This window comes from Gymnogyps californianus, unplaced genomic scaffold, assembly GCF_018139145.2.
Source record: "Gymnogyps californianus isolate 813 unplaced genomic scaffold, ASM1813914v2 HiC_scaffold_32, whole genome shotgun sequence".
Taxonomy (NCBI): domain Eukaryota; kingdom Metazoa; phylum Chordata; class Aves; order Accipitriformes; family Cathartidae; genus Gymnogyps; species Gymnogyps californianus.
The window spans coordinates 683,117-710,720 of record NW_026114202.1 but is presented as its reverse complement, the minus strand read 5'-3'; the positions used below and the strand labels follow the sequence as shown (position 1 = coordinate 710,720).

The following is a 27,604-nucleotide window of genomic DNA, read 5'->3' as shown; positions in this document are numbered from 1 at the left end:
GTTACAGAGGAGACTTTTAATGCTCTGGTGGCGAACAGTGTTAGAACCGATTTACCGCGCAGGGGCGGGCAGGCAGCCAAGTGACCGAGAGAGCTTTGGTAAGTGTTACATGGGGAGGCAGGGTGTGTGCCTGCCCTCCCCCCCCTCCCGTCTTTTGTAAAGAAATACTTGCGGCTGAGCGAAGGTTAAGTGTTAAGGGTTTGCTCGTTCTGTGAGGCTGGAACAGGAACAGCTGTGGCGGAGCATGGGGAGAGAGAAGCGGGTTGAGCCAGCGTCGGCGTACAATGGCTCACCGAGCCCAGGCTGCCTGGCCGCTTCCCAGCGTGGGAAACACCTGAAGGAATCCTTTCCCAGAGCTAACCAGACGTAGGCAGAAGTTCCCTTGAGTTAATACATTTTTTTTTTTTTCTGCCTGCCTGGGCTGTTTTGCATTCTCCTGCAGCCTCCTCCTGGGATCCTCCATGGGCTGTGCTGGGGTCCAGCGAGGCACGGTCAGCAGCGCAAGGGCTTCAAAGATGTTTAGAAAACTGACCCTCTCTTCTCATTTGACGCTTGAATCAAAAACATAATTAAAGTCCTTCACCGTGTTACCTAGATTCGGACATCTGGATTAGCCTATGCTGCGTTGTTTGCATTGATTATGTCAAGGAATTTTTGTGGGGGCAGAGGAGAAGGCCTGGCAGAGCGGTGGGAGTTACTTCACAGCATACCCGATGATGTGAGGCTGAATGGGCATCCAGGGCAGCGCTATTCTTATGTGTTTTAAGTTCAGCTCCGAGAAGTTGGCCTGTTCGAGATTCTTCCATATCTCCCTCGTTAGGCAGCATCCATCAAAGATGAGTTTCCAAGTCGGATGGCAGCTCTGCTGCCAAAAATACTGCCAGCTGGAATGATCAGCGGCCACATGCTCTAAGAAATAGAAAGCTCCTCCCTGGGGGAAACAAAATCGCCTTACAGAGCCGCAGCAGGCGCTGGGGTTATGCCGAACTTCTCCCTCCATCCCACCTCCTCCCAAGTACAGACCAGGGCGTGTGCGGTTTGCCCGCTCAACAGTATTCTCCCACCCCTTCCCTGCCCGCTTTTTGCTTTTGTGGTGTCAGTTGGAATTAACGTAGGAAAGTTGCAGAGGTTCAAAATGCCTATTCAAAAAGCGTGAAGGATGTACTTATTTGATCCCTCTTTTATTATAGCAATAGTTTGTTGTCTTTTTGTTTCAATTACAGTTGCTAGCATGTCATTTTTTTCGAAGGAAACTAAGAGAAATGTATAAATCCTACTCAAACTCATCAGTTTTTGACAACCCAGAGGATTGTCTTGAAAATGCCATTTTAAAGGCTGGAAGTCTATTGCAAAAATACCCCAACAAAACAGCTTTTTTTAATCTTTAGCTTGATTAGTATACCACAGGGAATGAAGGCATTTAATTAGACTGTTCTAGTCATACAGGTAGATCAGCTTCACTTCTAGGAGCCTAAAGCAGTTTATTTAAAATGCAGACTTTCAGTCTTGATCAGAGAGCTTCCCACCCAAAGAAAATCTGGTGTGTGGGGGGAGGGACACCACCACAGGAACCAGTTCTGCTTTAAATGATACACCGTAACTACTTGCGAAATTAGTGGCAGTTCTAGTTAGCAGACTGTTACTTTTAGGGTTTTAAGAATAGGACAGACTGACCAGTACATTGCTACTGCTTTGCACCATTTAGCAGTGCGGACTGGTTGTAGGGAGATAAACTGGGTGTGGTTTGTGAGCTCAAAACCAACGTTTTTTTCCTTTCCTTTTGGTGCAGTGCCTCTGGAATAGATGATAAAGGTAATAAAACTTTTTATTCAGATACTCACTGGTCTGAGCACTCGCAGGACTTCCTTCAGGGTGCCGTCCACATTGTGCACAGAGCAGAGGACCAAGGTGCAGATGACAGCGTCCACAGAACCGCTGGGCACCTGGTGCAGGTCTTCTCCTGCAGCTACTAGGAAACGCTCATAGTGGACATGTTGGTTCTTGTTGATGCTTCTCGAAAGGCCTTGCTGGAAGTTGGGGTTTATGTCGGTGCATGTGACTTTGCAGCCTGGTGGGTAGAACTGGAAGTTAGCACCGCAGCCGGTCCCGATCTCCAGCAGCTTCAGCTCTCCCGAGGGGCTCGTGAAGTCACGTAGATTACGAAATAGCTCCTGCTTCTGCTTCTTTGTTTTCCTTTCGTGAATTGCAGAAAAATTCTCTAAGAAGAAAGGAAAAAATATCTTCTTACAGAAAGGCTCCCATATGCCCAGGAACGATAGTAGGTAGATGGGCATGGCAAGCAGCGCGAGGCAGGCACGGACGAAGAGAATGCTGGCCTCTGTCATTTCCAGCGTGGGGCAGAGGATCCGTACTGAGCAAAACTAGTTCTTCTGTGTATTAGAGCCCTTGAAATTCACAGAGCTGCATTCATGTACTTGCTGTGTTCCTCTTGAAGTATACTCGGCTCCTTGGATTGATCTGGTAGACTTTTCTCTAAAGCTGATTTTAAAGTCCAGTCACAGGCAAGGAAGGGAAAAGCAGGACTGCATACCGAACAGTTGCTGTAGTGTCCCAACTCTGGCAGAAGAGGAGCTGACAGTCTGTTACGTAACCAGGATAAACTGGGCAGTACAAGTATGTAACCACTGGCAAAATGTCATAAAATGCCCTAATTTGGTGTTCAGCAGTTTCAGGTTACAGGTCGTAGCTCTTAAAGCAACGGTGTGTTGTTTTTAGTGAGCTGAAGGAAATTAATCTGAACTCTGGATTTGCTGTAGGCATTTCATTAGGAGCTTGATTAACACTTCAGTTAAAACGCATTTGTTTAAGAGTTAATTTACCGCCCCGTTGTAAGTAGCTGGATGAGCTAGTCAGCTACTTGTTTTGTGCTCTCTCTGCAACAGCAGTTTTCAGTCTTCCCACTTTGTGGACACCTAAAATACTTTGGTATGCGCATATGGGCTCCTTTGCAGTGAATGAGCTTGCTTTTCTTAGTTATCTTTCAGACCTTTGATGGGAATCATGGAACAGAGATAAAACGATGTCTTAACTCAGTAATTGCTGCATACAGTATATGGCTTGGTTTATTAACTTCATAAGCTTGAGTCAACAATGAACGGCCTGTTCTATGCTAAATGCATTCTGTAAAACTTTCTCAACTTTGCAGTCGCCAGTGCTTTTTCAGAGGACTCAGTAGCAGTGTAGATTAGCCACTAGCATTTAATTGCTCTGCTCCAGGTGAGCCTAGTGTAGGGAAAGGAGGACTTAAGGTCCCTAATAAAGGTAGTTCTATTGTGAATTGCATTGGAGAATTTTGGTTTTCTGTTGAGAGATAGGTAGTGCCGTTGTCCGATGAGTTACCTCCTCCCTCTAGTGGTAGTAAAGCAAACAGAAAATCCAGCATACGGCGGCATCTTTATTAGACTGCTTTATTAACGAACTCTCTTGTCATACCTTCATACCTCCACCTTGTGGCAACTACGTTAGAGAAACAAATTTGAACAATGGGAATTACTTTCTGTGTAGACCAGGTGGATGTGTATGGAGCACAAAATAGAGACATTAATGCATTGTTTTCTTATAATCTGTACCAGGTTTTAATTCCTTGCTGCTATACTGCAGGAAATCATAGAAAAGGTTAAACAGTGGCCAAGAGAGCAGCACCTTCTCTTGGTGTCCTAGGGGAGTTTAACTGGAAAGCATTTCTAATGAAACTCCTAGCTTTTAAAAGAGACCCCTTTAAGGTGTGATCTAGATTGGAGGGAGAGTAGAAAATGAAGAGTTTAAGCATAGGTAAAACATGTTAGTAGAGCATGACAAAAGGGGCTCTAAGGACATGGCTGATCTAGTAACAGCATTTTACAGCGGAGATGAGATTTCTGCCGTCTGATTTAACAAATGCCAGTTTTCTCCCGGTGTAAAGAGAAGTTCCGTTTCTTGCTTTGTAGGTGGCTGTTTCAAGTTAAATCTGCGCTGATGGCATTAGCGTCTAATGGCCAGTGAGAACTATGCCTAGTGAACTGGTGTTGTAATGAGCGCTTCCCTGAATAAACAAAAGCCCTGTCAGGGAGGACTGTACTGGCACGGGCGAATGAATGCCTGCTCGTAAATATATTTCATAATGGGAAGACTGAAATGAAAATGCTCGTACTGATGCCGTATCTATTATGCATGTGTCCTGTATCGGAAACGTTAGAGGTTGGGCATTATTCTCTGCCCTTAGAAAAACGTTAGCCCTCTGTACTTGCTTGCATGGATCTTCTGTTCCCTTTCTTCCCTCTCCCCTTCTCAACTCTCTAAGATGCTGACTCCTTTATTTTGTATTGGACTGAAACGTGTTGTCTAGAATTCTTTGCCATTTGCCTGGTCCCTGTGCAGCAGCTTTATTTCAGAGCTCTATCCAGAAAACCTGTCTAACAAATGGAAGAATGTGATTCCCAGTTTGGATGAGCTGTGGATGCTCAGGAAGTTTTCCGTACTTTTATTCTGGGTAGCCAGCTGCTGTATATGGGCTGACTGTAAGGGTGAAAAACCTTCTATAAAGCATGAAAGGAGTACTGAAGGGAGGTCCTGTGTCCCGCAGTGCTCACGGTCATTTATTTTACTGCATACCCAATGATATGAGGACTAGTAGGAATCCAGTAAGGTGTGACATGGATGCGCCTCAAATTCAGTTCTGAGAAATTAGTTTTCTCCAGCTCCTTCTGTGTCTCTCTGCTCAAGGAACACCCATCTCCAAAATACTTCCAGACTGGGTCACAGACCTTTTGCCAAAAGTAGATCCAACTGGAATGATCTGCAGCCACATGCTCCAAGAAGTAGAAAGCTCCACCCTGGAAAACAGTGCCAAAAAAAAAGAATTAAAAGGACTTAGGGCTGTTCATCTCTGTATGCAGAATTTTATCTTTTGCATGTTGGTAAACACGCTGCCTTTTATCACCTCTTTGAAGACCAGCCTCCTTTCCTAGATGTTGTGCATGCTGGAGTTATGTTTGTTTTGAACTGTGAAGTCTCTAGAAGTGCTTCCCATTCAGTTTTCATTGAAGATGGTGGTTATTACTGGATGACTACACGTTTACTGACAGGCACAACTTAGGATTGTGCAAGAGGCCGTACGGTCTGTGGCAGGAACTGCTGCCACCGGGTTTTTGTCTCTGCCTTGGATGATCTTGGACAAACCACTTTAACTTCCTTGTGTTTCAGTTTTTCTCATCTGAGAAATGTGAATAAACAATTTGCTTACCCTACATACCAGCAAGGAAAAGAGTTTATTTCTTAATGTTTATAAAATGTGTGAGATAGCTTTAGCAAGCAGAAATCTAATGTCCCAGGGTGAGAGAGAGGCTACGGTCGGTATATGTAGTGCATAATAGTTCCATCATTGTCAGTCTTGTGAACCCTATCAATGTTTAATTGTATCTTTGACCCCATCTGTTCAATGTCTTTCCATGTTAATAAACAACAGATAAAAAGCAAATCTAGTACTGTAAGCAGAACTTTCCTGTGAAATTCGTTCACTGGAGCCAAACAGAGAAGTTGTCAAGAGTTCAGAGCTGATGTTTCCTTCCCCTTCTTAGTGGAGCATGTTGGGTATGATCTTATTCCCTCTTCCCTAGTTTTGCTTTGTAAGAGTGTACAAGATTGCCTTGAGGAATTAATTAGGTTTTCAGCCACATGCAGGGCTGAAGTCTCGTTTACACATGGAGACTCTGACCAGGTACATAGATTTAGCTTACCTGTGTGGACAGGATTTGTGTGAAGTTTAAACTCTTCCCCAGTTATTCTGAGATAACTGGAGAAAAAAGTATTGGAAGAGCGGTATGTAAATGCGGCATTTTACAAGTGTCACCTTTGATTATAACGAAAATACCTGCTTAGGTAGACAAGTTTTAAAGGTAAGAGAGGGAATTGCTAGAGAATACACAAGGCAACTATGAACTGAAATTGTTGTTAATAATTTACCCATGTTACAAAGCACATTCCTTCCTGCTTCCCTCCCCGTATTCCACCGTTGTGCTGCAGTAACCCTGCTTATCTGGTACTGCTCTGCTCCCCCTCCTCCTAGCTCCCAGCACCTCCTGGGTTGTGTTTTGGGTTTTTTTTGTTTTTTCTTCTTTTCTTTTTCCTTCTGAAACAGCTTCGGCCTTGGAGTGTTTGCACGTTGCCCAGCTGCAAGTGCAGGAGCCAGGCTGCCCGGATTGAGTAGCTGTGTCTCTCACTTGACTGGGCAATCGGCAAGTGCAGGTACTCCAGACCTTCTGTGTGCGTGGCAGCGCACCAGTTGTGCTGAGGAGGGAGAGGGGAAGCAGGCTGAGCTGGTTCTTTCATCTGCAGGTGAAGCAGTGCAAAAGAAAATTACTTGTGAGCGGATGAGTGGGTATGATGGTTGATTTTAAACTCTTTCTCGGCCTGGTGCAGATGATTGCATTTATCCTCAATGTAGGTCAGTGCACACAACTTGGCTTATCACGACACAAATCGGCATCCCCGATCTCCCTCGCACTGCCCCAGCTTACCAGCCTGAGCACTCGCAAAACCTCTGTCAGGACTTTCTTGACGTTGGTCACGGAGCACAGCACTAAGGTGCACACCACCACATCCATGGTGCCGTCCGGTATTTGATGCAGATCCTCGCCAGAAGCAACCACCGAATGTTCAAGTTTAAGGTGCCGGTTCTCCGAGAGACTCTTGAGGAGGAACTTTCTGAAATGGGGATTAGGGTCAGTGCACGTCAGCCGGCAGCCTGGTGGGTAGAACTGGAAATTGGTGCCAGTGCCCGTGCCGATTTCCAGCAACATGAGCTGGCCCGAAGGTCCTGCAAATTTTCTTAAGTTGCTGAACAGCTCTTGTTTCTGCTTGTAGACCTTATGGTTGTAGATGGGCGCCACCTTCGCCATGATATATGGGAAGACTTTCTTATAGAAGGAGTCCCATAAGCCCAGGCAGGCAAGAACATGGATGGGCAAGAGGAGGAGCTGGATGCCTCGCTGGAGCAGGGGGACGAGCACCATCCCCGTAGGTGGCCGGGGTCGGTCGGCATGCACGGCCTGCCCCGCACACGCTGCTCGGTCTGCAGCCGTTGCTGCTGCTAGGGCCACCTCTGAACCGGATGTGTATGTCTGTCTGTCTGTCGTCTGTCTGTCCCGTCTGTCTGGCCGGGCGCCAAGCGCCCTCTTAAAGCGGCAGCGCTGCGGTTGTGCAGAACTGCTGGGAATACCTGAACGGGGAGGGGAGAGCAAGAGCAAGCCCTGCCGAGCAGTCTGGCCTCACACAGCGAGCGTGCAAGGCTGGGCTTCCTCGTTCATGCATAAGTTGTTTTGAATTTATTGCCTGTACGTAAACGTTTAACTGGACTGACTCTGAAAGCCCGGCTCCTGCCTGCTTTGAGCCTGTTATCTGGGAGAAACAACCGTTCAAACCTCACAAGTATTTTGCTTATTGGTTTTGTTGACTGCTGTATCATCGCACCTCTGACCGGCTCCTGAGCGGCTGCGATACGGTGTGCGGTGCACTCTCACCGCACCTCTCGCCTCTCCCAGCAACTTGCAGGTTTAGGTCCTAGCTCATCTTGTAGGTGCCACAGAGCTTGCTTAAGAACAGCATACACTTGTGTAACAGAAGGATTGCACCCATGATATAGAAGTCTTTTAGACTGTGGCAATCTCTCTGGCTATCTGCATGTAACAACCTGTTTAAATTACATAGTCATTCCAGCTACTAAACTTTGTTTAGCTTCAGTTGGCTTGCGTGGTGTCTGTTATAGCAAAGATATACAGTCACCTGGTTATTATTACAGAAGCACAGACACCCTGTGTGCTTTGCAGAGGCGTGTATATGACATATCCCTGTCCACAAAGCCTAGGAACTGACGAGGCAATTCAGAGGTCACTACACCGAAGGTGAAGGGAGAAGTGAGGGCTGTAATGATGAAATAAGGAAAAGGCAGTATCCTTATCAAGCCTTTTTTTTTTTCCCCCCTTGTACTGAGCAGCTGTGTGCTCCTTAAAGAGACAGCACAGTGCCAGGCAGTTACTGTTCAGATCGAGAATTACAGAACTATCTTAGTTCTGTTGCCTGAGTTCTGGGTGGTTTTGTTCCCTTTTAACCCAAGGAGAGGTTTCATGGTTTTTATTAGCTTTACTGTTCTGATTACAGGCAAACAAAACCATTAGCTGGAGTTGCAATATTTATCTGCTTTGCAAGGCAGAATTCTTTTGGAAATACTTTCGAACTCTGAGTATGCACATTTTCTGAGGATTCCCTTTCGACCTGGTTTGGGATAATGAACTAGATGGCTCTGACAGCTGATCAGGAGGGTGGATGGGGCAGTCTGCGAAAGTTTCGCTCTGTATAGGGATTGTGCGGAACTTCGCCTCTTATCTGGGATAGAGTCTCTCCTAGGCTGTGCCAGGATCGCTTAGGTCAATTAGGAACTTTTTTTTGTTTTGTTATCACTGTTCAACCTCTGAGGGCATTGACCTATTTATTTCTTTAAGCGCCTTGCTTAAAGATATCTTATACAAACTGTAATAACACCCTTGGGGCCTCAGAATGTCCTTGAAGTATTTCTGGTGCGTGGCCCGCCCCAAAGGGACCCGTGTGCCCACAGTTCCCAGCAGCTCTGTGGGTGCCCTAGTTGGAAGCCTGGGTGTGCTGCTGCATTTGCCTTGCTGCCTGCCTGGTCCCTTCGGTCAGTGCCGGCAGCTTTGCCTGGGTGCAGCACTCTGGGCTTCGAGCTGCTGGCACTATTAGCTATGTAGAGAAGGTATTTTTTCTTATGTTACGTGACCTGACTTTGATGTTTGGATGCTTCAACACTCTATATTTGGGAGGTACTATCCAGTTTCTCAGCAGTTTGTTATCAGTGGATTTTTTTTTCTATATTTCAGTGTTTTTATTTCCACTTATTGCACATCTGCTGGAAGTTTAAGCCTTAGTGAGAACTAAGCTACGGAAGGTCCAGTTTGGACTGAAAATTTCTCAGAATCTCTAGCTTTCTGTAGCAGCTTATTTAATGTGTGTGTAACTGCTTTTGATTAGTTATGGCTTGAGATATCTAAATTTTTTAGGTTGCGTCTGCCCTTGTGTTACAGTAGGGTAGTCCCATAAAAGTCAGCGATGTAAAGTGAGGGCAGATTTAGTTCCTGTGTCATTTCTAAAGCAAGATAAATGAGTTCTCCAGCGCAGTGCTGTGTCCTGCTAGCTTGTCTGCTCAGCACACAACTCCTAAAGCTCTGCTCGGAGGACAAAGATTTAAAATTCTGTGAAGAGGACATTTCTGCAAGGTGGATTTTTTTTTTTTTCCTAAAACAGCAACCTAATACAGTGTTTCAGGTTGTTCTTTCAGCAACACAGGCACGGTCTTATCGAGAACAAGAACTACATAACAATAAAAATTGATCCTAAAATTGCAGTCATAAACTATAGGTGTAACATTATAGGCATAAATTCTATGTATAAAGGAGTTGTCTCTCTTAAATGAAGAGGGGTAACTTGGGTCAATTATTAGTACTCTCTTATTCACTACATTACTGGAAAAAACAGAAATCTGGATATATGATGGGGTTGTAGCTGAGGACAGTATTCTGTAGTAGACTTCCACCTCTTTAGTGAGCTGCTGGGCATTGGGGAGCTCCGCAGCTCCCTGAGAAACCTGCCAGGTCCTGAGGAAGGACCTTTGAGAAGAAACCTAATAGCCCAGGTCGCAATTAGAAGGAAGAAGCGAATACAGTGCCTAGATCTACCGGACAAAGAGCATCACTGCATGTTTGACATAAACGTCATTTTGGCCCTTTTTTATTTCTTTTGTAAAATCTTACTGTTTCCAGATAGTCCAGGGATGAGGTCACAGAGCTCTTCTTGGTGATGCAGTCTGTGATCTGCATGGCCGTTTGAAGTTTTAGCTTATCCTGAAACTGTAAAAAAAAAAAAAAAAAGAAGAAAAAAAAAAAGAAGAAAAAGTGTTTGGCTGATACAAAGTTTTCCTTTTGCTCTGTTGATGACATCTGTCACAGATCGCGCTCTGTGTGTGTTTGTTACAGGACTTTTGCACTTATTCTGAAGTCTTTTCTGCATGGATAGTAAATTAGACTATGGTAAAATGCTGGCCTAAACAAAGTTCGGCTCTAATAGTTAGAAATTGTTGTTCTTGAGCCACGTTCATCCCCGGGCTGTTTGCACACCCGCCCGTGCGGGAGCCGGCCGGGTGCTCGGGCGAGCTGAGCATCTCCAGCAGCGTGGGGTTTTTCCACCGGAACCGCGATGGTTCCCGGTGTCTCGGATGATCGCGGCGGGGGCTGATGCCGGGAGCTGTGTCTGTGCTCTGTGGTACCGGTACCGACTAGGCAGGCCCCGCTCGTCCCTGGGCGGGCGTGAGCACCGGCGGTTCGCGAAAGCTCAGCTTAACCTGACCTAGAGCTGCGACCCTGAAGCCGGCGGCAGCGGTCCGGGCGGGGGGCGCCGGGCCGTCTCGCCCCCCAGGTAGGGCCCAGCTCCGCAGGCACTCGGGGAAGCGTCTCCCCTTCGGGGCGAGGGCTCCCCGCGGCGGAGCGGGGCGGGGAGGTGGGGGGGGGGGGGTTCCCCGCGCCCCCCCCGGCCGGCAGCCGCGCGGTGCGGGTGCCGGGAGTTTTGCCACGCTCCCTAAGCCCTCTGCCGGCAGGCAGCGGCTGGGCAGGGGGCCGGCACGCCGCGCGGGAGGGGGGGGCAGCGCAGGCAGCGCACCAAGATGGCGACAACCGCAGTTCCTCCTGCAGCTCCCCCACCTCCGCAGTCCAGCAACGCCTTGCGGGAGACGCGCTAGTGCAGCGGCCACAGTAAGTTGCAGCCCCGGCGCGGGGACCCCGCGGGCCGTGCGGGGGGCGCCCGGGCTCTCCCAGCCTTTGCTCCCCGATTTTTTTTTTTTTTTTTTTTAAATTTATGCCCCCCCCCCCCCCCCCCAGCAGCACACACTCTTCTCCCTGCCTCCCCCCCACACCGGGCGGGGGCTTTGCCGCAGAGCGATTTTCCGGCAGCCCTTGGCTTGCATGGGGAGCGATCTCTGGGGCAGGCGGGAGCCGGCTGGGGGGCAGGGATAGCCCCCTGCCCCAAATCTGCCTCTTCCAGCGGCGGCGGGCTGCAGCGAGGGGGTGCCCTGGGAGCCTTTCCCCTCTCCACCCCTCGGAGGAGAGTTCGCCCCGGTGGATGCCCGTTCACTCTGCGCTCAGGGAGGGGGTACCGGGGTGCCCCCGCTTCTCTCCCCGTCCAGCACCGCCCTCCACGCCCCAGCAGCAGCCTGGGTCCTTGGGCCTCCCGGGGCAGCCCCTGCCCCAGATGGGGGAAGGTCCATCCACCTTCTTCCCCCCGCTCTCAGCTGCAGCCTGAGGTCCCCGAGCCCCGCGGGGAAGGGAGGATTGCCAGCCCTCCAGCCGGCCGTCTCTGCGGCCTCGGGGTCAGCCTTCCCCCGGCTGGGAGGCTGGTGCTGGGAGGGGGCAATCTCCTGCTGCACCCACCCTCAGCCTGGAGCAGCGGGAGCTCCGCTTGGGCCACCTTCTCCATCCATCCCACAGCCCGGGGACCCCGCCGGGCCCTTCTCCCAGGCCCCTAAATTCCGGGCTGTGCTCTTTGTCTGCATTGTGGGGAGGGAGAGAGGAGGGATAATTGGAGTTCTTCTCGGTATCCCTTCCCCCCCAGCCCTAGCTGCAGAGCTGGTACATCCCTCCGCCACCTCCCCTTTTCTCCTGCTGCTCAGCATCCTGAGACTCCTGCTGCCAGGGGAGGGGGAGAAGTTGGAGGACAGAGTTTTGTGGGGGAGATGCATGGGGCAGCTTTGAGGTTCCAACCTGACCCAGGTGTTGGCATCACAGTTTGCGCTCTTGCTTCCTTCCACCATACAGATTTCAGGGGAATGGTGAGGGCGGATTTATTTTATTTTATTTTTTCCTTCCTGGGGAGAGGGAATTGCACGTTCACAAGCTTTTTCTATTACAAATCTGGGTGTCTTCTTCCCCTCCCCCACCTCCTTTCTGGTGCAAATGATGCCCAGCTGATGTGGGGGTGGGGAAGCTGGAAGAGACGCTCCACGGCAGTAGCTGCAGCTGATCCGAGGTAAAGTCTAAAAGTCTGACGGGAAGGGGAGTGTGTGTGAGCAGAAAGCCTGTGCGTGAGGGCCAACACAGCTGGAGCTAAGTCTTCCGTAAGGGGCCTGAGCTGGATTTTGGAGAGGGGTCCCAGGTGTGGTAGGCTCACCCACCGCTGGCTCTCCGTGTGTGCCGGGTTGCAGGGGATTGGCATGAGATCCTTGAGGGGTTGGACAGGTGGGCTCAGTTTATGGGGTGCTGGTTGTATTTCTGCTGTGTAGCATGTAGCCCGGTCCTTGTAACACTGCAGCATTCCACCCCCAATGGGAACCCATGACCCGTATGTCCTCATTTCACACTGGGGAAGATTTAATTACAAGGAACGAGGGTGTTCTAGGAGCCCGATTGCCCCCTCCTGCTGGTATCTTTTGAGGCAAACAGGGAAGAAAGCATTACATCAGTGGTTTTCTCATGGGTGATGGCTGGCAGTCCTGTTTTGGAGGGAGGGGGCCTGGAAATATTCTTGCACAGGAGTGCTTGTTTTTCTGTGTTTGTGATGGATGCTCTTCTCAAAAGAGGCGGCGGTGCAGGACAGGCGGTGTGCAGGAGGTAACCCTAATGGCGGCTGCCTTGGAGCACTTCCTTCCAGGGGGAGCGGCCTTGGGGGGCGAGTGCCTCTCGCCGTTGCCCCGTGTTTTCCTGTAAGAACGTTGTCTGCCATGCTGGAGGTGCCGGTAGAACCCGTGTTGGCTCCGGTTGGGCCGGGCGGCGGGCCGGGCGCGCGGGTGCTGAAGCGGACAGCTCCCGAGGGCGGCGGGGCCGGGGACCGGGACCGCGGCCGCTCCCGCCGCTCCTCCGCCCTCACGGAACCGGGGTCCCGCCTGGGGCTCATCACCGCCCCTTGGCCCGTTGGATCTCGCCCTTTTTCGGGGGCAGGGTGCTGTTACGTAAAGTTCGCGAAGCTCTTTGTAATCTATAAGTAGCCTCGGGTGCTGTAAAGCGACAGGAGAGGAGTTAATGCTTTCAGAGTAATAAACAAATGGTCAGCGCTCATAGCAGTGCTCCATAATGCAGTTTTCCCTACAAGTTAATTGCAAGGCCTCTCAGAGCTTGGCTAGTTGTGTTTTCCATCTGCTGTATGTTTAGGAAGTCCCCATTCTTAGCTTCGGGGATGTTTAAATAAAATGATTAACAACGTGACTGAAGGGCTACTTGATCCTTTTTTACATGTTTTAACACTTCTACAGTGTCATTCATCCTGGGTGAAAGGACCTGGACCTATTACAAATAATTTAACCAGTTATATAAGCTCATACGTATGGCTTATATCTAGATCATGGTATAGATATTGTACTGCTCAGTGGAACAAGTATAATTATGTGAATATTCTGTGCACAGAGGTGAAAAGCTAGGTTTCTAATAAACAGAAGAGAGAGAGAGTGCATGTTGCTAGAAATTGAGCATGGATGTACTTTCATTCTCAGTTAAAGGAGGTGAAATAAAACAGAGACAAAGTCGGTGTTGAGTGAAAATGAAGTAGCTGGAAAATCTAAGTCATGGTATCATCTTCCTCTGTTTTGTTGTTATGTCTGCATTCATTTGTGGGTTTGCTTGGCTTGTTTAGCATGCTTTTTCATTAAAATGAACTGATACGGCTTTACATATCAATTGATACTTACTATTTTTCAATGACTGGAGAGGCGCTTGGCCCCAGAGGCCGTATGTGACGCCGGGGCATGCCGTGTTCATGCAGTCACATGATTTCCATTCACTATCGATTGCCTTCCTCCCGAAGCGCCTGCAACTGCCATTGACATCAACAAATACACTGGAATCAATAATTTATTGTTGTGTTCAAAGAAATGGTTTGGATTAAAGAAGGTGCGGTAAAATAACAAAGCAAAAGCCCTAGAGTTGAGAACAAGCATGGGAAAAATAATTTAAGAAACCACGGAGAGGAGATTGCATGTGATGGCTTATGTTAGTAGTAGTAGGGTAGAGAGCTTGTCATCGTTGGACTGTTGGCTTGAATCTAGTGGGGTTCAGAAATAACTAAATGCTCGGACTTTCCCCATTATGCCCTATTATTCCACTTCTGTGCGGAGTGGACGGTCGCTAAGCTGGAGAATACAAGTAAAGAAGCGGTGGCTTGCTGCTGCAGAAGTGTGTTAAAAATCCTCCTTGACATTAGCTCAGATTCAAGACTGGTTTTTAACACTTCTCATGAACTTCTGTCTTAGGAAAGACTGTCTTTAAATACTGTTCTGAAGTTACAGTAACTTCTGCCTTCTCTTCCCTTGGTCTTGTCCAGTAACAAAGTATAATTCCTGCCTAATGGAGCACATCAGCATACAGGATATTTTAAGTAGGAAGAGTAGCCAGCAGGGACTGGACTGTAGCAAAACCGTGAAATTATTCCTTTCTGAAAACAGCCATTTCAAAATGCAAAAATCTTGCTATCTAAGACCTAAAAGTCCCATTCCATGTTACGCATGCTGCTCCTGTGCTAGCAGAAAGGTATGAGGAGTTTATAAATAAAGTATTCTGAGCAGTTAATTCCAGGAGGATTTAAAAAAAAAAAAAAAAGCAGTAATGTTTTTCATTGTTGAATAGCATATAACACATTGTGAACTTTACAGGTAGTGGTCTTAAAGTTACATAAATAAAGCCTTCATTGCTAGAGAAGTAGGGAGCAGAAAATATAGAAAATGACTAAAAGCCGTCTCCTTCCTTTCTTTTTCTCTTGATATGTATATTCATTACTTATTTTTACTAGAACTTCCCATATGAATTTTAAAACAAAATGAAATATACATGCACGCAGTTATTCATTTATGTATGTTTGGGCATGCTTTGAAACCATTCAGCTTGATTCCTGAGGGAGGAGGTGGTGCTTGCTTGGGATCAGAAGCTCCTACAGCTTCTTGGGGCAAACTCAGCAATATCTAGCTCTCTTTGGCCATTGAGATGATATTTCTGGCATTGGGTTTTGAGGAAGGATACTTGAAAAACAGAGCAGTTGAAACTCATCACAAATAGCTTGCGTATCTGTCCCCAGTGCTTCAACTTACCTAATTTTCTTTTCATGGCTAAGGGCATGCCCAGGCATAAACTAAATTGTTTCTGTAACTAATGCTAGACAAGAATATTGTTATTCTGAAGACAAGAATAATAAAAAGTTGTCTTTATTTCCAGGCATGTTGAATTCCCAGCAGTTCTGTGGAAATCTAAGAGGTGTCAATGCTCAATGTCATTAAAAAATAAACTGCTTCAAAGGAGCCTAACTCTTAACTAAAGGAGCCTGGCGTTATAGTTGTGAAGTTGCAGAGCTGGGTACCTGATCCTTAGGCCGTTTGTGGATTTAATCAACCTTAGTGATTTCATGGGACTTAAGAGATGCATAGGCCCTTCAGTGTGCGATATATTTCACCTGCGTGGGAAAGTACTCTAGAAACATGAGGCTGAACAACAAATGCTGCTATTCCCATGGCGTTTCCAGCAGGAGATGAACTTTTTATTGACTGTCTAGCGAAATCAGTAGCAGGATGGTAATGTTAAGACAACTAGGAATAGCTGACATTAGGGGAGGGTGATTTTTGTCTAATCAGCTGAGATATGCATGGGGTGATAAGAAAAGATGAAGACAGCATAACTCAGGCAGCCGTAAGGAAACACCAGGCCTGCATGGGTTGTATTCCAGAACATTGCAGAAATTCTGAGACCTATGTTGTGTAAGAGTAGAGAACTAGAAGGGGGGTTATTTATTCTCCTCCCTTTTATATTTGTCCATGTTTGTACCCTTTGTTATCGTACCATTTGTAATCATACCATCTGAGTGCTCCACAGCCTTAAATGAATTCCTACAAAATTATTGTATAGAATAACAGTTACCTTGCTCCTATTTTATGGGTCACTGAGAGGCTGAATGAACTGAACAAGGAATTGAATTTGGGTTAGTGTCTTAACTATTACACAATAACTATTTTGAACAATTCTTTGTTTGGAAGTTAGGCTTTAAAAAGGGCAAGTTGAAGCTGCACTTCAGCTTGCTTAGTCTGTATGAATCTCCAAGTTCCTATGTGAGGTTGGTGATAAATGCAAGTCAGCTTTGAGTAACGGCTAACATAGGGAACTGGAGAGCTGGGGTTAGCTATTTTTAGTTCTTGTAACTTACTGAGTAATATTACAGAAGTCATACTGCTACTGGTAAGGACTGAAAAAGCCTACAGTACTAGATCTTTAGTTTCTCAGGTTTTTATTAAAGAATCTTTAAATATTAATATGTTTTCTAATATTTTTCTGTTGCTTTTGGTTGCTTTTGTGCTTCTCTCTCCTCCCTACGTTTCTGTTCATTTTTTTACCTTTAGAGGTGTGTGTTCAAGTTCAGTTCTGCCACTGCTCTTTCAAGAGCATAACCGCTTTCCTGCCCTGTCCGGAGTCAGCCCTTGAGCTCTGCTTAGAGACGAGTGCCCGGGAAGCTTCTGCAATGTTTTCCATAGGGTGGGGAGAATGACCAGCCACAGAACAATAAATATTGCTTGAAACTGAAAATATTTCCTCTTCCTTCCACTTTGTAGCATCAAATGTGACAGGAGAGCTTTTCTAAGGGCAAGGTTCCTCCTGCAGCTCAGGCGGTTGTATTGCTGTACCTTTTCATTGATAAAATTGGCCTGTTCTAGGCACACAGAATTTACTGCAGATGGAGAAGATCGGTGAGTTCTTCTGAAGGCCATTTCCAGCCACGGATTTTCTCATGCGTGGATATTTTGGTTTGGCTTGAAGCTTTTATGCTGTCATGCAGTAGAATTTCAGAGGGATGTTTATCTACATTATGTTTTCCTTTCTGCCCCAACCCTGCATGTTCAAATCAAAAGCCGTGTGTGTCTGTGTGGGTTATATAAAAAGTCATATAGAAGGGCTCTCTCTCGAAGGAGCTGAAAGACGTACTGTGAATGACTGAATCTTGCAAATTAATAAATGAAGAAATGTATTAAAGCAAAGATATTGCCTCAAAAGTGTTTTTTAATTTATTTTGACAATCAGCTTGAATAATTTATTAGAATATTTCATAATGTACCCGTAAATGGACTGCTGGGAACATTTAGAAAAAATAATTAAGTCTTAACAACTGGGCACCTCAGTACAGCATTTTTTCTCATGTAAAATCTTTGATCTTTGAAAAATGTGTGTGTAAATATGCAACCTGGGCCCAGGGAGCTCTGTGCACCGAACTCCAGGTACCCGGGACAAATTCCTGACTCCCCTGAAGTCACTGGGAGCAGCACTGCTGATCCCTAGCAGCGCAGTGTCGTTCCTGATACAGTTATCCATAGCTTGGTAAAGCACGTACCCTCTTCTCCGACTCTACCTGGATGGTGAGTCTTTGTCACAATTTTCAAAAGGTTTCTCTTTGTTAGAGGTTGAAGCATCAAATGTGGAAAGTGCCAAAATAAATTCTAGCATTTATTCTTACAATTTCTGTATATCCCAGCAAGACCATACTCAGCTGTAAAATAAAACTTACAGGCTTTTTAGTTGAAAGAAGCTTGCCATGCAGAACAGCCCAGGCTGTACTTCAGCAGACCGCATGTGCCATTGTGGAAGTGTCTTTATTGATGAAGATGACGATGAGCCACACAGCTCTTATAGAACAGGTACTTGTGAGACAAAGGAGTTGTCTCACTCGCAGGTGCTAAGCTGGCTGCACTGGGTGGAGGGAGGTTTCTGATGGCTGGAGACAGTGTTAAAGGAGGAGGCTGTTATATACGGCCCGTTATTAACAGGATTGGAGCCTGGGAGAGTCCCAGTGCTTGTGTTCAGCTTCCAGTTCTACCACTGATTTTCAGGTGACCTTGGACAAAGTATTTTCCCTTTCTGTGTGTGTCTCTCTCTCTTCCCCCCCCCCCCCCCCCCGAAACTTTTCTACTTAAATCCTGAGATCTTCAGGATGAAGATAGTTTAATATTTGTTCGTTCAGTCAACATGTGGATAAGGACTAATTTTAGTAAAGGTCTTTAAGTAGTAGTTTTATTTTAAAAAAAATCAAATAATTAGATAATGCCTGATGTTTTTTGAATACCCTCTAGTAACTAATTGAAACACACAAAAAGGGAAAGGAATGAACACCAGCTCACCCTCTTGGTCGTGCTTCCCACACGGGCCTCTACAGCAGAAAGTTTTACGGAAGTAGGCAGGCTGGAGCCTGAATTCACCCAAGAAGCAGATGTGCTGACACCCTCGTTCTATGTGGCTGGGCTGGGAGGGATTTTTTGTTTGTTTTTCTGCAGATGTTCATGCACTCTCAACTCATTCTGTTCTTCCAATGAATACTGAAAAGCCCCTCCTTGGTGAATGCTGACGGATGTTTAAGAAATATTATTGTATCCTCGTGAAAGTTTTTTGTTGTTATTGAGGTTTTCTTTTCTTCCTACTGAGAAAAACGGTAAATCTTGAAAGTGGAAATCCTTGATAGTCTCACCATTTTTTGCTTCAATAACAACTGGAATGCCTCACACATCCAGTTTTAACCACTGCTCCTTGCTGGCAGAAGGAGCTGCAGGTGTGTTGGCTGCATGACTCTGTGCAGCCTGCTCTGCCTGTCGCTTGAGCCTGGAGAACTTGGTGGGGCTGTGTGACTGAGCCGTTCCAAACTATTTGTCTGTGTGTTTGGTTTTGGTTTTGTTTTTTTTTTTTAAATAAAACTAGCTCTCTGAAGTATCCTGGGTAGTTATGTCTGTGTATGCTGAATAAACATAAAGATTAGGGGTTGGCTGTTGGAGCTGCAAAGCATGGCTCGTCATCATAAAAACATGTAACGCTGTGCTATCAAAGATTTAAAAACTGCTATACAGGTGTGATTTAAGGACTTAAATAAACATTCCATTCCCATCCTTTCAGCTTACATCCTAATTTTGTCCATTAACTTAACATGGGATAATTTACTGGGAAAACAAGTGAAGTCAGGACAGACAAGAACTTCCCAAGAGATGAAAGCCCCAGGTCACTATTAGGTATTGATATCAAGCAAGTAACAGCCCTATGAGTAAGTACCAAATGCTGAAACAAAAGCAATTGCTTCTTGTGACTTCAGCAGCAGAACAGTCTGCACTGTGTGTGAACACAAGGAGAACAAGTAGCATGAGGAAACTTGTAACCTGGTTTATTGGTATAGCATCAAAGTGTCTCTTGATTTATTAATGGACAGGAGCTTTGCAAAACCGCTGTGATGTGCAGTTGTGTACCAGATTTGGAGGGGCGTGTGGTCCGGGTTTTTTGTTGGTTTTGTTTTGTTTTGTTTTTTAAATGGCCACTTAGCAGATTAGTTCGTTGCTTCCAGTTGCCAGTTGTGTAATTGTGCGTACAAATCAGGCATTCATTTGTGCCTTCATTTTTTCCCCTTTTTATGCTGTGTCCCTGAGCTACTTTGGTTTCTAAATTCAGGCCTTACATATTTATCTGTGCCATTCAATTAGACCACATCCCCAACGCTGCTATATAGTTTCACAGTATGTGGGAAATTTGGTAATTAAATGCATGCAAATGCTGCAAGAATAGAATAAATTAATTTTTCCTTAATATCAGCAGGCTATTCTGTGATGTTTCTGGAGATAATGTGACCAAGATACTGGCTTTTCTTTCCCCCTCTTGTAATGTTTTTTGAGTCTTTATTGTTATTACTCTAGAAATACGTGGTCAAGTTTATGTGAGAAGAATCCTAGACCAGAATATGCTGTGTAGTTACATAAGGAGGGAGATCTATACTTAAGTTTTTTGGATCTCCAAATAAAACCTGAGGTGGAAACAGCGTTTGGTTAAGTTCTACATGTGTGGTGCAGCTTTAGATTTGCATGTGAATCAGAGTGAAGCAGTTGCAAGGAATAACCTGAAATCACTTGGAAGGATACTTTGCGCTAGATGTTCTGGCCTTTGGAAGTACCCCAGGTACTATATTAAAGGCTGGGATCTCCAGGTATTCTTAAAAAAAGGACTCCGTTATTTCTATGCTGTATTTATTCATGAAGTCCACCGCAATCCATAGAAAGTTGTGATTCTTGGTTTCGGAGCATGCCTGTTGCTGAGGCTGGGCAAACGTGTCCCAGCCCGTCCTTACGGATGGGAGCGTGCCTCCGTCTCGGTGGTGTCTCTGGCTCCTGCGAACTCTTTCCACATGAATACAGTACAGTCTTCAAAGCCAAGGGCTGTAAAGACCATTGGTGGCTAACATCATGCTAAAATAGCTGAATTTTAACGATTCAGTCCTATATCATAGTTTTCAAGGAATTTGAAAGTCATTCTTTCTTCAGAGATTCCAAATCTTTAATATATATTTTGATGCTGTGTGCATGTTAGCCTAACAGATCTGACCTTACTGATGATCTTTTTTCCTTACTTAAGGGACCTTATCCTGCATAGCTTTTGGATTCTTTCTGTGCCGTATACTCATAGTTATCTTGCCTTTCCTCTTGAATTCGTTGCCACTTTGGTGTTTGGGTTCCTCCCTGAAGTGCCAAGCCATGTCAGGGCTGGGTTGTATTCCAGCCTGCAGTACTGCAGTGCTGTTGCATCAGTGCAGGGTTTCTGTAATTCCTCTCCTCTCTTGGCCTCCTCCTGGAGTGTGAAAAGCTTGAAGAGGTACCAGTAGCTCAGAAATGCAATATATTCTTGTTGCTGGTTCTCGAGCGAGAGCTTGGCAAAAGGTGCAAAGCTGCAGAGGGTTTGTAGGCGGCTGGATTCAGATAAACGAACTTCCTCGCAGCTCTTCTCTTTCGTAGCAGTGGGGGGAAGAGAGCGAGGTGCTCTTTGTAGGGACAGTGTAAAATCCTGTCGGAGGTCTGTGCTCCTTTGCAGGTTGGAAGCTCTGCAAGGTCTTCCTCAGCTGTGTTGCTGTACCTCGTCTGCTTCCCTTTTCTTCTCTTTTTATCACGGAGAAGTGCTCGTTTGCGTTGCATCTGATGCAAAGACAACTCTGTGTCTAACCCGCGTAATATAGAAATTTAACTTTCAGAAATTACTATTGTACTTGATGACACTCTTTTAAAATTATTTCATTCTTAGGGCCTGAAATGAATAGAAACCCTGATAATTATATATATGTAAAATGAAAGGGTGAGGTTTGGCTTCCCGTAGTAGAGATACGGTGTGCTCCAGCGTAGGAACTGGTGAGCCTGCTGAGGGCTTAGTCCTATCTAAAGAAGCGTTCAGAGTGCTCCCTGGCACACCTACTCCAGTGCATGCTGAAGTCATTAAGGAAACTTCTCCTTAACTGCAATAATGTCTGATAGGACACGAAGGAGCATGTTTTTCAAAAGAGCTCAGCGTATTCCGGGCATGTTGGCTGCTGCACACTCTCATGAACCCAGCCCCAAGTTACTCCTCCTTTGTGTTGTATTGAGGGGAGTGCTTTGCTAAATGCCTTGTTAGCAGGGTAAGGAATGTGCTAATACCCAGCCCTTTTTAGACAAGGCTGAACACCTTGTCCCGACCCTGGGAATAGAGCTGACTTGGAATTTTTGTCTAATAATGTTTGCTAGAGAGCAATGACTGGTAGAGTAATTTTTGCAGGAAAATACTGTTTTTGATAAAGTTGCTTTTGAGAATGGTTTCTGTAGTCTAGAATAGAGTTTGTGTTCAGGAAACACCCAAAGCGGGATAGCCGTCAGCGTCGCTGTTGGAGATGCAGGTCTGCGTGCCGGTTCTGCCCGTGTTGTAAAACCTGGCTGAAGTAGCACGGCAAGCAGGGACGGGCAGGTTCACCCCGTGTCCAGCACTTGATGTGCATCTGCCTGTAGCTTGTATTGGGACTGAAAAGCAGCAGGTCTGCTTGCCTCACTCTGTGAGGACTTGACGACCAGAGTTGCCTTTGGATCTTCAATGCTATGTGCTTGTCTGTCTGTTTTTGCAGTGACTGACTTTGTTCTGCCTGTGCTGTTTGCTCCCCTGCAGAGCTGACCTGTCCGGGGTGCAACATAACTAAAGAAGCTGCTGCAGGATGAAAAGATGGCAGCACGGCTGCTCGCACCACCAGGCCCTGATAGTTTTAAACCCTTCACGCCGGAGTCTCTGGCTAACATTGAGAAACACATTGCAGAATTAAAAAAGAAGCAGCGTCCAAAGCAAGACAGCAGCCACCGGGATGACGATGAAGACAGCAAACCAAAACCAAACAGTGACCTTGAGGCGGGGAAGAATTTGCCTTTCATCTACGGGGACATCCCAAAAGGCCTGGTTGCTGTACCACTGGAGGACTTTGACCCTTATTATATGACCCAGAAAGTGAGTCTGCAAGAAAGAAGTCGCTAAACCGCCTTTTTCTTAGGAAATTGCAGGTTTGAGTATGGTTCAAGTAGAAGACAAAGAATGGAGTCTTTGGATGGGGCTTGTTGGTTTGGTTTGTTGTGTATTTTTCTTTGAGGTTTAATAGAGGTTATATGATCAATCTTGAAGCACCTGCTTGGATGGAGTCAGGAGAACAAGGTCTGGAAACTAAAAATAGATAAAGTTGTGCTAATGTGCCAATTTTAACCATGAGGGCAATAAGAAGAATTTAATTGAGGGGTAATGGTAATGGTTTTAAGTGTGTATTTCATTACTTGCATGGAATTCAGTCTGAATTTGATTGTTATGAAGCAGTGGGATATAGAATCATGACAAAAAAGAAGTGATAAACTAATTAACTCACTTTCATCTTCATAATTTTTATTTTTAAAATATTTGTCTGTGGAATTAAGGTGATATGGCAGGAGGCATTTATGGGTGCCGAGATGTATTAAGAAATGAAGTGGTGTCATGAGGGAAGTGGTGAGTAAGCAAACACTATGCTGGAAATGGAGGGGAGGGATCTTCTACTGGTGAAATAAGGAAGAGCGTGATCACTGATTTTCTTAGAAGGCTAGACGACTTAAAACTGAGGTTCTTTTCTACTGTTTAATTTCATTGCTTTCTTTGATAGAAATTTAATTTGAATAAGCTGAGATAATTACCATCTATAACTCAGGCTTAGCTGTGCCACTTGAGAAGCTGGAGGTTTGACCGTATATGTGACAACAGTTGTGATGTGACCGTTCAAAACTTGGGTAGAATGGCTGTCATGTAAAATCGATAAGTTGTCTTGGGTAACAAAATGTTTTATGACTTTGTGTTGGGGCAGACATTTCTTGCCACACTCACAAGTGATTCTGTGACTGGCAGGGCACATGAAATCAACTGAATTTGCTGCTAATGTTGGGTATAACTGATCATTCTTTTCTACATTTACACTAGTGAATTTAATGCTTATTTGTTGTGTCAGTGGTGCTAGGAGTACAGGTACCAACTCAGAACAGGGCTTTGAAATACGGTGATTTGTGTATGTGTTGAACACCAGGCAGACTGGTGTTTAGGTGAATGTCGTACTTAGGGAAATGTATTGACAGCTGCTGTTGCTGGTAAGAAGGTAGCTTACGTTATCCCTCAGAAATATTTTCTCTGTATTAAACAACTGTTTTCTCTTTATTTAACAAATCTGGTGTTGCCTGGTTTTGGTGTGGGCAGGCTGTGAAAAAGAGACATGTAGCTGAAGAGCAGTTCCCAGGATCTCTTTCGTTGTGTGTGGCCACTTGCACCCAACCGAAATAGGTGTTATGAAATGTCGCTGCAAATCCAAGCAGTTTTGTGCCCTCTTTGTGTTCATGTGGTTGAACGGACAGTGTATGTGAGCAAATTGGGCCATGTTCTTTCTAGCTAAAGTAGGAGAGCAGTGCCGAAAGGGCAGCGGGCACTGCCATGTCCTGGAGCATTGGGCAAAGGCTTCTTGGTTGTCTTAAAGTTCCACCAGCAGCAGGAGGCAGAGGGGAACCCTGTTAGCCCTCACGCTTTATCAGTCTCCGTATTTGCCTCCCAACACAATGCTATTAATAAATCTTTCATTTTTACAGAAAAATAAGCCCCATTCCCAACTTTGAAGGCGTCTGTCATGTCTCCAGAAGAGTGCCGTACATTTCTGCCTGTAGCCACTTGCAGAGTTTCTGCTCGCTTGGTGTGCCTGCCATGCGGAGATGCGAGCTCTCCGTGGAGCTGGAGCAGCTGCAGATGGAGGGGAAGGTTCTGGAGATGGGAGACAAACTCGCACAGCCCTGCCAACCTCGTACTCGCTGTTCTGTGAAGAGAGCCTTGCTCTTCCCATAAACACTGGATTAACATTTTACTGGCTCTCTTTCTGTTGCATCCACTTCAGTATGGCGATAGCTTAGGTGTGTGCTGCTACTTTGCTGCTTCAAATAGTCAGTGACTTCCCACAAAGAATTTTTTTTAAGGCCATTAAAAAAGGCCCCTTTCTGAATCATCAGGAATTGCGAATCTGCTTGAATCATGGGAATTTTTCCAAGATTTTTTTTTTTCTTCTCTCCAGCATTTGCCAGAAGGCTTTGCATCATAGGTCTTTTCTTTTAAAGCTAGATGTACAGCATGCATAGGAACAAATCAGCTGGTTGCTTTTCCTTGCAGTAGGACACAGTGATCTTGGTTTATCTAAGGAAACTGAAACTGCATTTTAACTGAGAAGCTGAACTTTCCAGTGGCCTGTTAACTGATATTTAAAGGAGAAACAATGTGACCTAGAAACAGAACCATGGTACAGGGAGTCAAAAGTCCTGGGTTCGGAGCCCAGCCCTGCAAGCGATGGTTTTGTCCGAGCTCCTTCTCTTTTCTCTGCACAGTTTCATTTTGCAAAATGGGAGTAATGACTCTTAGGAGAATCAGGAAAGTCCCTTTGCTCACAGGTAGCAGATCTGGGAGCTAATTTAGCTCCTTTGTGTCTTTATGTAAGTACCAGAGAGAGTTTTTCCACGATTCTTTGTTTTGCAAATAGTAATCGCCTTCCAATTCCTGGCCTGAAGCACATGGTAGAAGCAATACTTGCCCATGATATTTGTTGTGGAAACCTGAAACATTTCAATTAAAAAAACCCAAAAGGCAGGTACATGAACTTCCTTGTTTACATGTGCAAACAAAATTCAGGAAAGCTACCTATGTGAGCATCCCTCGCAATGAAATCAAAGCAGCTGATTGCCTCATGGTCTAGTCTTCCTTCAGCGTTTGCTTAAGCAAGAGGTAAGGACCATCATCCTCTTTTATTTCCGCAACCTTATTAGTATTTCTATTTTTTAATGTTTTTCGATCTTTTACAGCTCTCTTTCCTTCTCTTCCATTTATGGCCTAGGCTATCGCTCCTACTAAACAACTCCTCGCCCTGTTCTTTCCCATTGAATGTGACTTTTGCCAGGTTGTGGTCATTTTGCTCAAGTAACTTCCATTTCACTCAGTATGAGTCTCATACTTGCTACAGAACAAGGTAAAGGTGCTAATGCTCCTGCAATGGCTCCATTTACGAGGCAGTAGAAGGTCCCTGAATATTCTGGGAATTGAGACCGTACATAAGCTTAGGTGGATTGATTTCAATGGAAGAATCAACCCTGCAGTTGTAGAAGACTGTCTATACATCCGTGAACATCTGAGGCTAGAGTGCGATTGTCTGAGGTCACCTATAGCTTGCAGATGAGCACCTGAGGATCTTGCTAGTGCGTATGTGCCAATGGAGTGACTTGCAACTTCGTCAAGTCACGTGCACAGTTTGGAAATGGGCCCTCCGCTCCAGAATGTCACCTTGGCTGTGTGGACCTGGGAAAATTACAGGAATGTGAGAGACCAGCTTGCAGGAGGCATGTCTGGCTCTAGCATGTGCTTCGAGGAACCTTTGCTTATGACTTCTGTGGGGCAAGGTAATGGCCCTACAAGGTCACGATACCATTAATGGCGTTTGCATTTCAGTGAAGTCACTGAAACAGAGGGAAGAATCAGGACCATCTTAAAAATCAGCCTTTTATCCTTATTTCCAAAAGCTAATTACCTTTTCCAGGTGTTGCGTGTTTAATGTTATTTTTTCTTCCACTCCATCTCTCCAGTAGGCTTAAAAGGAGCAGGAAAAATAAGCGTGCCCTTCCTAGCTGTTGTCCATTCTGTCATGGTAGAATGGAAAAAGCAGAGTGTAATCCCTGTCAGGCGTCTTCTCCGGTCCTTTCTGGGTGTTGGACGGGCAAAGTGTAACAGAGTTGTTTGCTGTTGTACAGCTGTTCATGAGACAACAGATAATGGTACTGCTTGCATCCAGTCCCAAGTGTTGCCGTAGCACGTAAAGCTTTCATGCTGTGATCAGGGTACGCTGAGTGCGGCACGGACCAGGAGGCGAGAGAATCTCTGCTGCAATCACCTAAATAGCTGCAACCCACTGGTGATGAGTGGAAGGAAGGAGAATCATTTCCGTTTCTGAAGGAGAATGAATTTCCTTACATAGGCAGATTGTGATGTCGTTAAAACTTAAATCCAGATCAGTTTCTCAATATTGCATGTTGAACAATATTTATTTTTTAAAAAATATCTTTCAGGAATGTTCTATTTGGTAAATTTCAAAAACTGTCAAGGGTTTTTCCTATGTTGGGCTTGAGACAAGAGATTAAAGCAAGAGCAAAATGTGGCAGATACTTTTTTCCCATAAGCTTTTCAGTGGTGAAGAATAAGTTACTAAGAAAGAATAAATTTGTCCCCTTTTTGCAGGGGGATGGAAAAATAAATATTAAATAATGTGGTTTCTGTGTTAGGAAGTACACCTCTGTGAGCCAAAACAGACTTGAAAAATATTTTGCATTGACGTTTAATTCTGTGTATACTTCTTCAGCCTACAGGGTGCCAGAGTTCCCTGTAAATTAATTTTGAAAATAGCTATGTTAAAGTAACTTGCTCAGGGTGTCATCAGAAAGTCGTCACTCACTCTTGCTTAACATTGAGAGTAAGGCAGTCATCATGTTACCACTGTAGGAATATGGTTCCATATGTTCTTAGGCTGTTCATAAAGCTGTTTTCTTCTTAAATCTTCTGCCCACTCCTCCTCACTTTTCAGCCCTTACAGAAATGCTTAATGTAAAACCTGCATGAAGCAAGAGTATTTTAAACCTTCATATAACTGGAATGCTTTTTGCCATCACTTGATCAATTCTGTCATGCTCTCCAGCATAGCTTCTTTAATGCACTATTTTGCAAATTGATTTAGAGAAGACTTAATCTTTTGTGATCTTACTTCTTTTTATATGAGAGCTATTTCTAACGTTTCTGTAAAGTGTAGATTCCCAGCCAACTTTAAGAAAACTAAAGTGGACAGAGCCTTTTTCACAACTCCTTAACAACAAACTGAGACTTTTGAAAGTTCAACCAGACTTCACCTCTTAGAAGACTGCAAAATGCCTTTCTCCAGGTATCACCTTTCTCTGAGTTTTGAGCTTTGCCTCAGCAGATCTTAAAAGGGCTTAAGGATGTTCTTGGACCTGAACCAGCAAACATTTTAAGAGCATGCAGCCATTTTGAAATTGAGTTTTAATATGTCAGCAGCATAGAGAAAAACTAAGATAAGGTTTTAAATTGCCAAACACTTTTTGGCTTTTGTGCTCTTCTTTCTGTTGACAAGGCCAAGCGGAGATTTACCTGGGATTTTATAAGATACACAGGGGAACTGGAGCAGCGGATCT

At 45.3% G+C, this 27,604-nt stretch overlaps 3 protein-coding genes across 3 annotated transcripts in view; 1 reads left to right on the top strand and 2 right to left on the bottom strand.

Annotated features, from left to right (window-relative positions):
• Positions 1-632: 632 nt before the first annotated feature.
• On the bottom strand, positions 633-2,550 carry TMT1A (thiol methyltransferase 1A). Its single transcript, XM_050914176.1, has 2 exons — positions 1,842-2,550; positions 633-931 (listed from the first exon to the last, which is right to left on the bottom strand). The coding sequence occupies exons 1-2, from the start codon at positions 2,343-2,345 to the stop codon at positions 695-697; spliced, it is 741 nt and encodes a 246-aa protein (XP_050770133.1). The 5' UTR covers positions 2,346-2,550; the 3' UTR covers positions 633-694.
• Positions 2,551-3,396: 846 nt separating this feature from the next.
• Positions 3,397-7,010, bottom strand: LOC127028441 (putative methyltransferase-like protein 7A). Its single transcript, XM_050914184.1, has 2 exons — positions 6,516-7,010; positions 3,397-4,832 (listed from the first exon to the last, which is right to left on the bottom strand). The coding sequence occupies exons 1-2, from the start codon at positions 7,008-7,010 to the stop codon at positions 4,596-4,598; spliced, it is 732 nt and encodes a 243-aa protein (XP_050770141.1). The 3' UTR covers positions 3,397-4,595.
• Positions 7,011-10,763: 3,753 nt separating this feature from the next.
• The window catches only part of SCN8A (sodium voltage-gated channel alpha subunit 8), a 58,271-nt gene continuing 41,430 nt past the window's right edge, over positions 10,764-27,604 (top strand). Inside the window, exons 1-2 of the mRNA XM_050914220.1 lie at positions 10,764-10,811; positions 21,996-22,325. Coding sequence (XP_050770177.1) covers positions 22,050-22,325 — 276 coding nt within the window. The 5' untranslated portion in view covers positions 10,764-10,811; positions 21,996-22,049. The remainder of the gene's footprint in view (positions 10,812-21,995; positions 22,326-27,604) is intronic.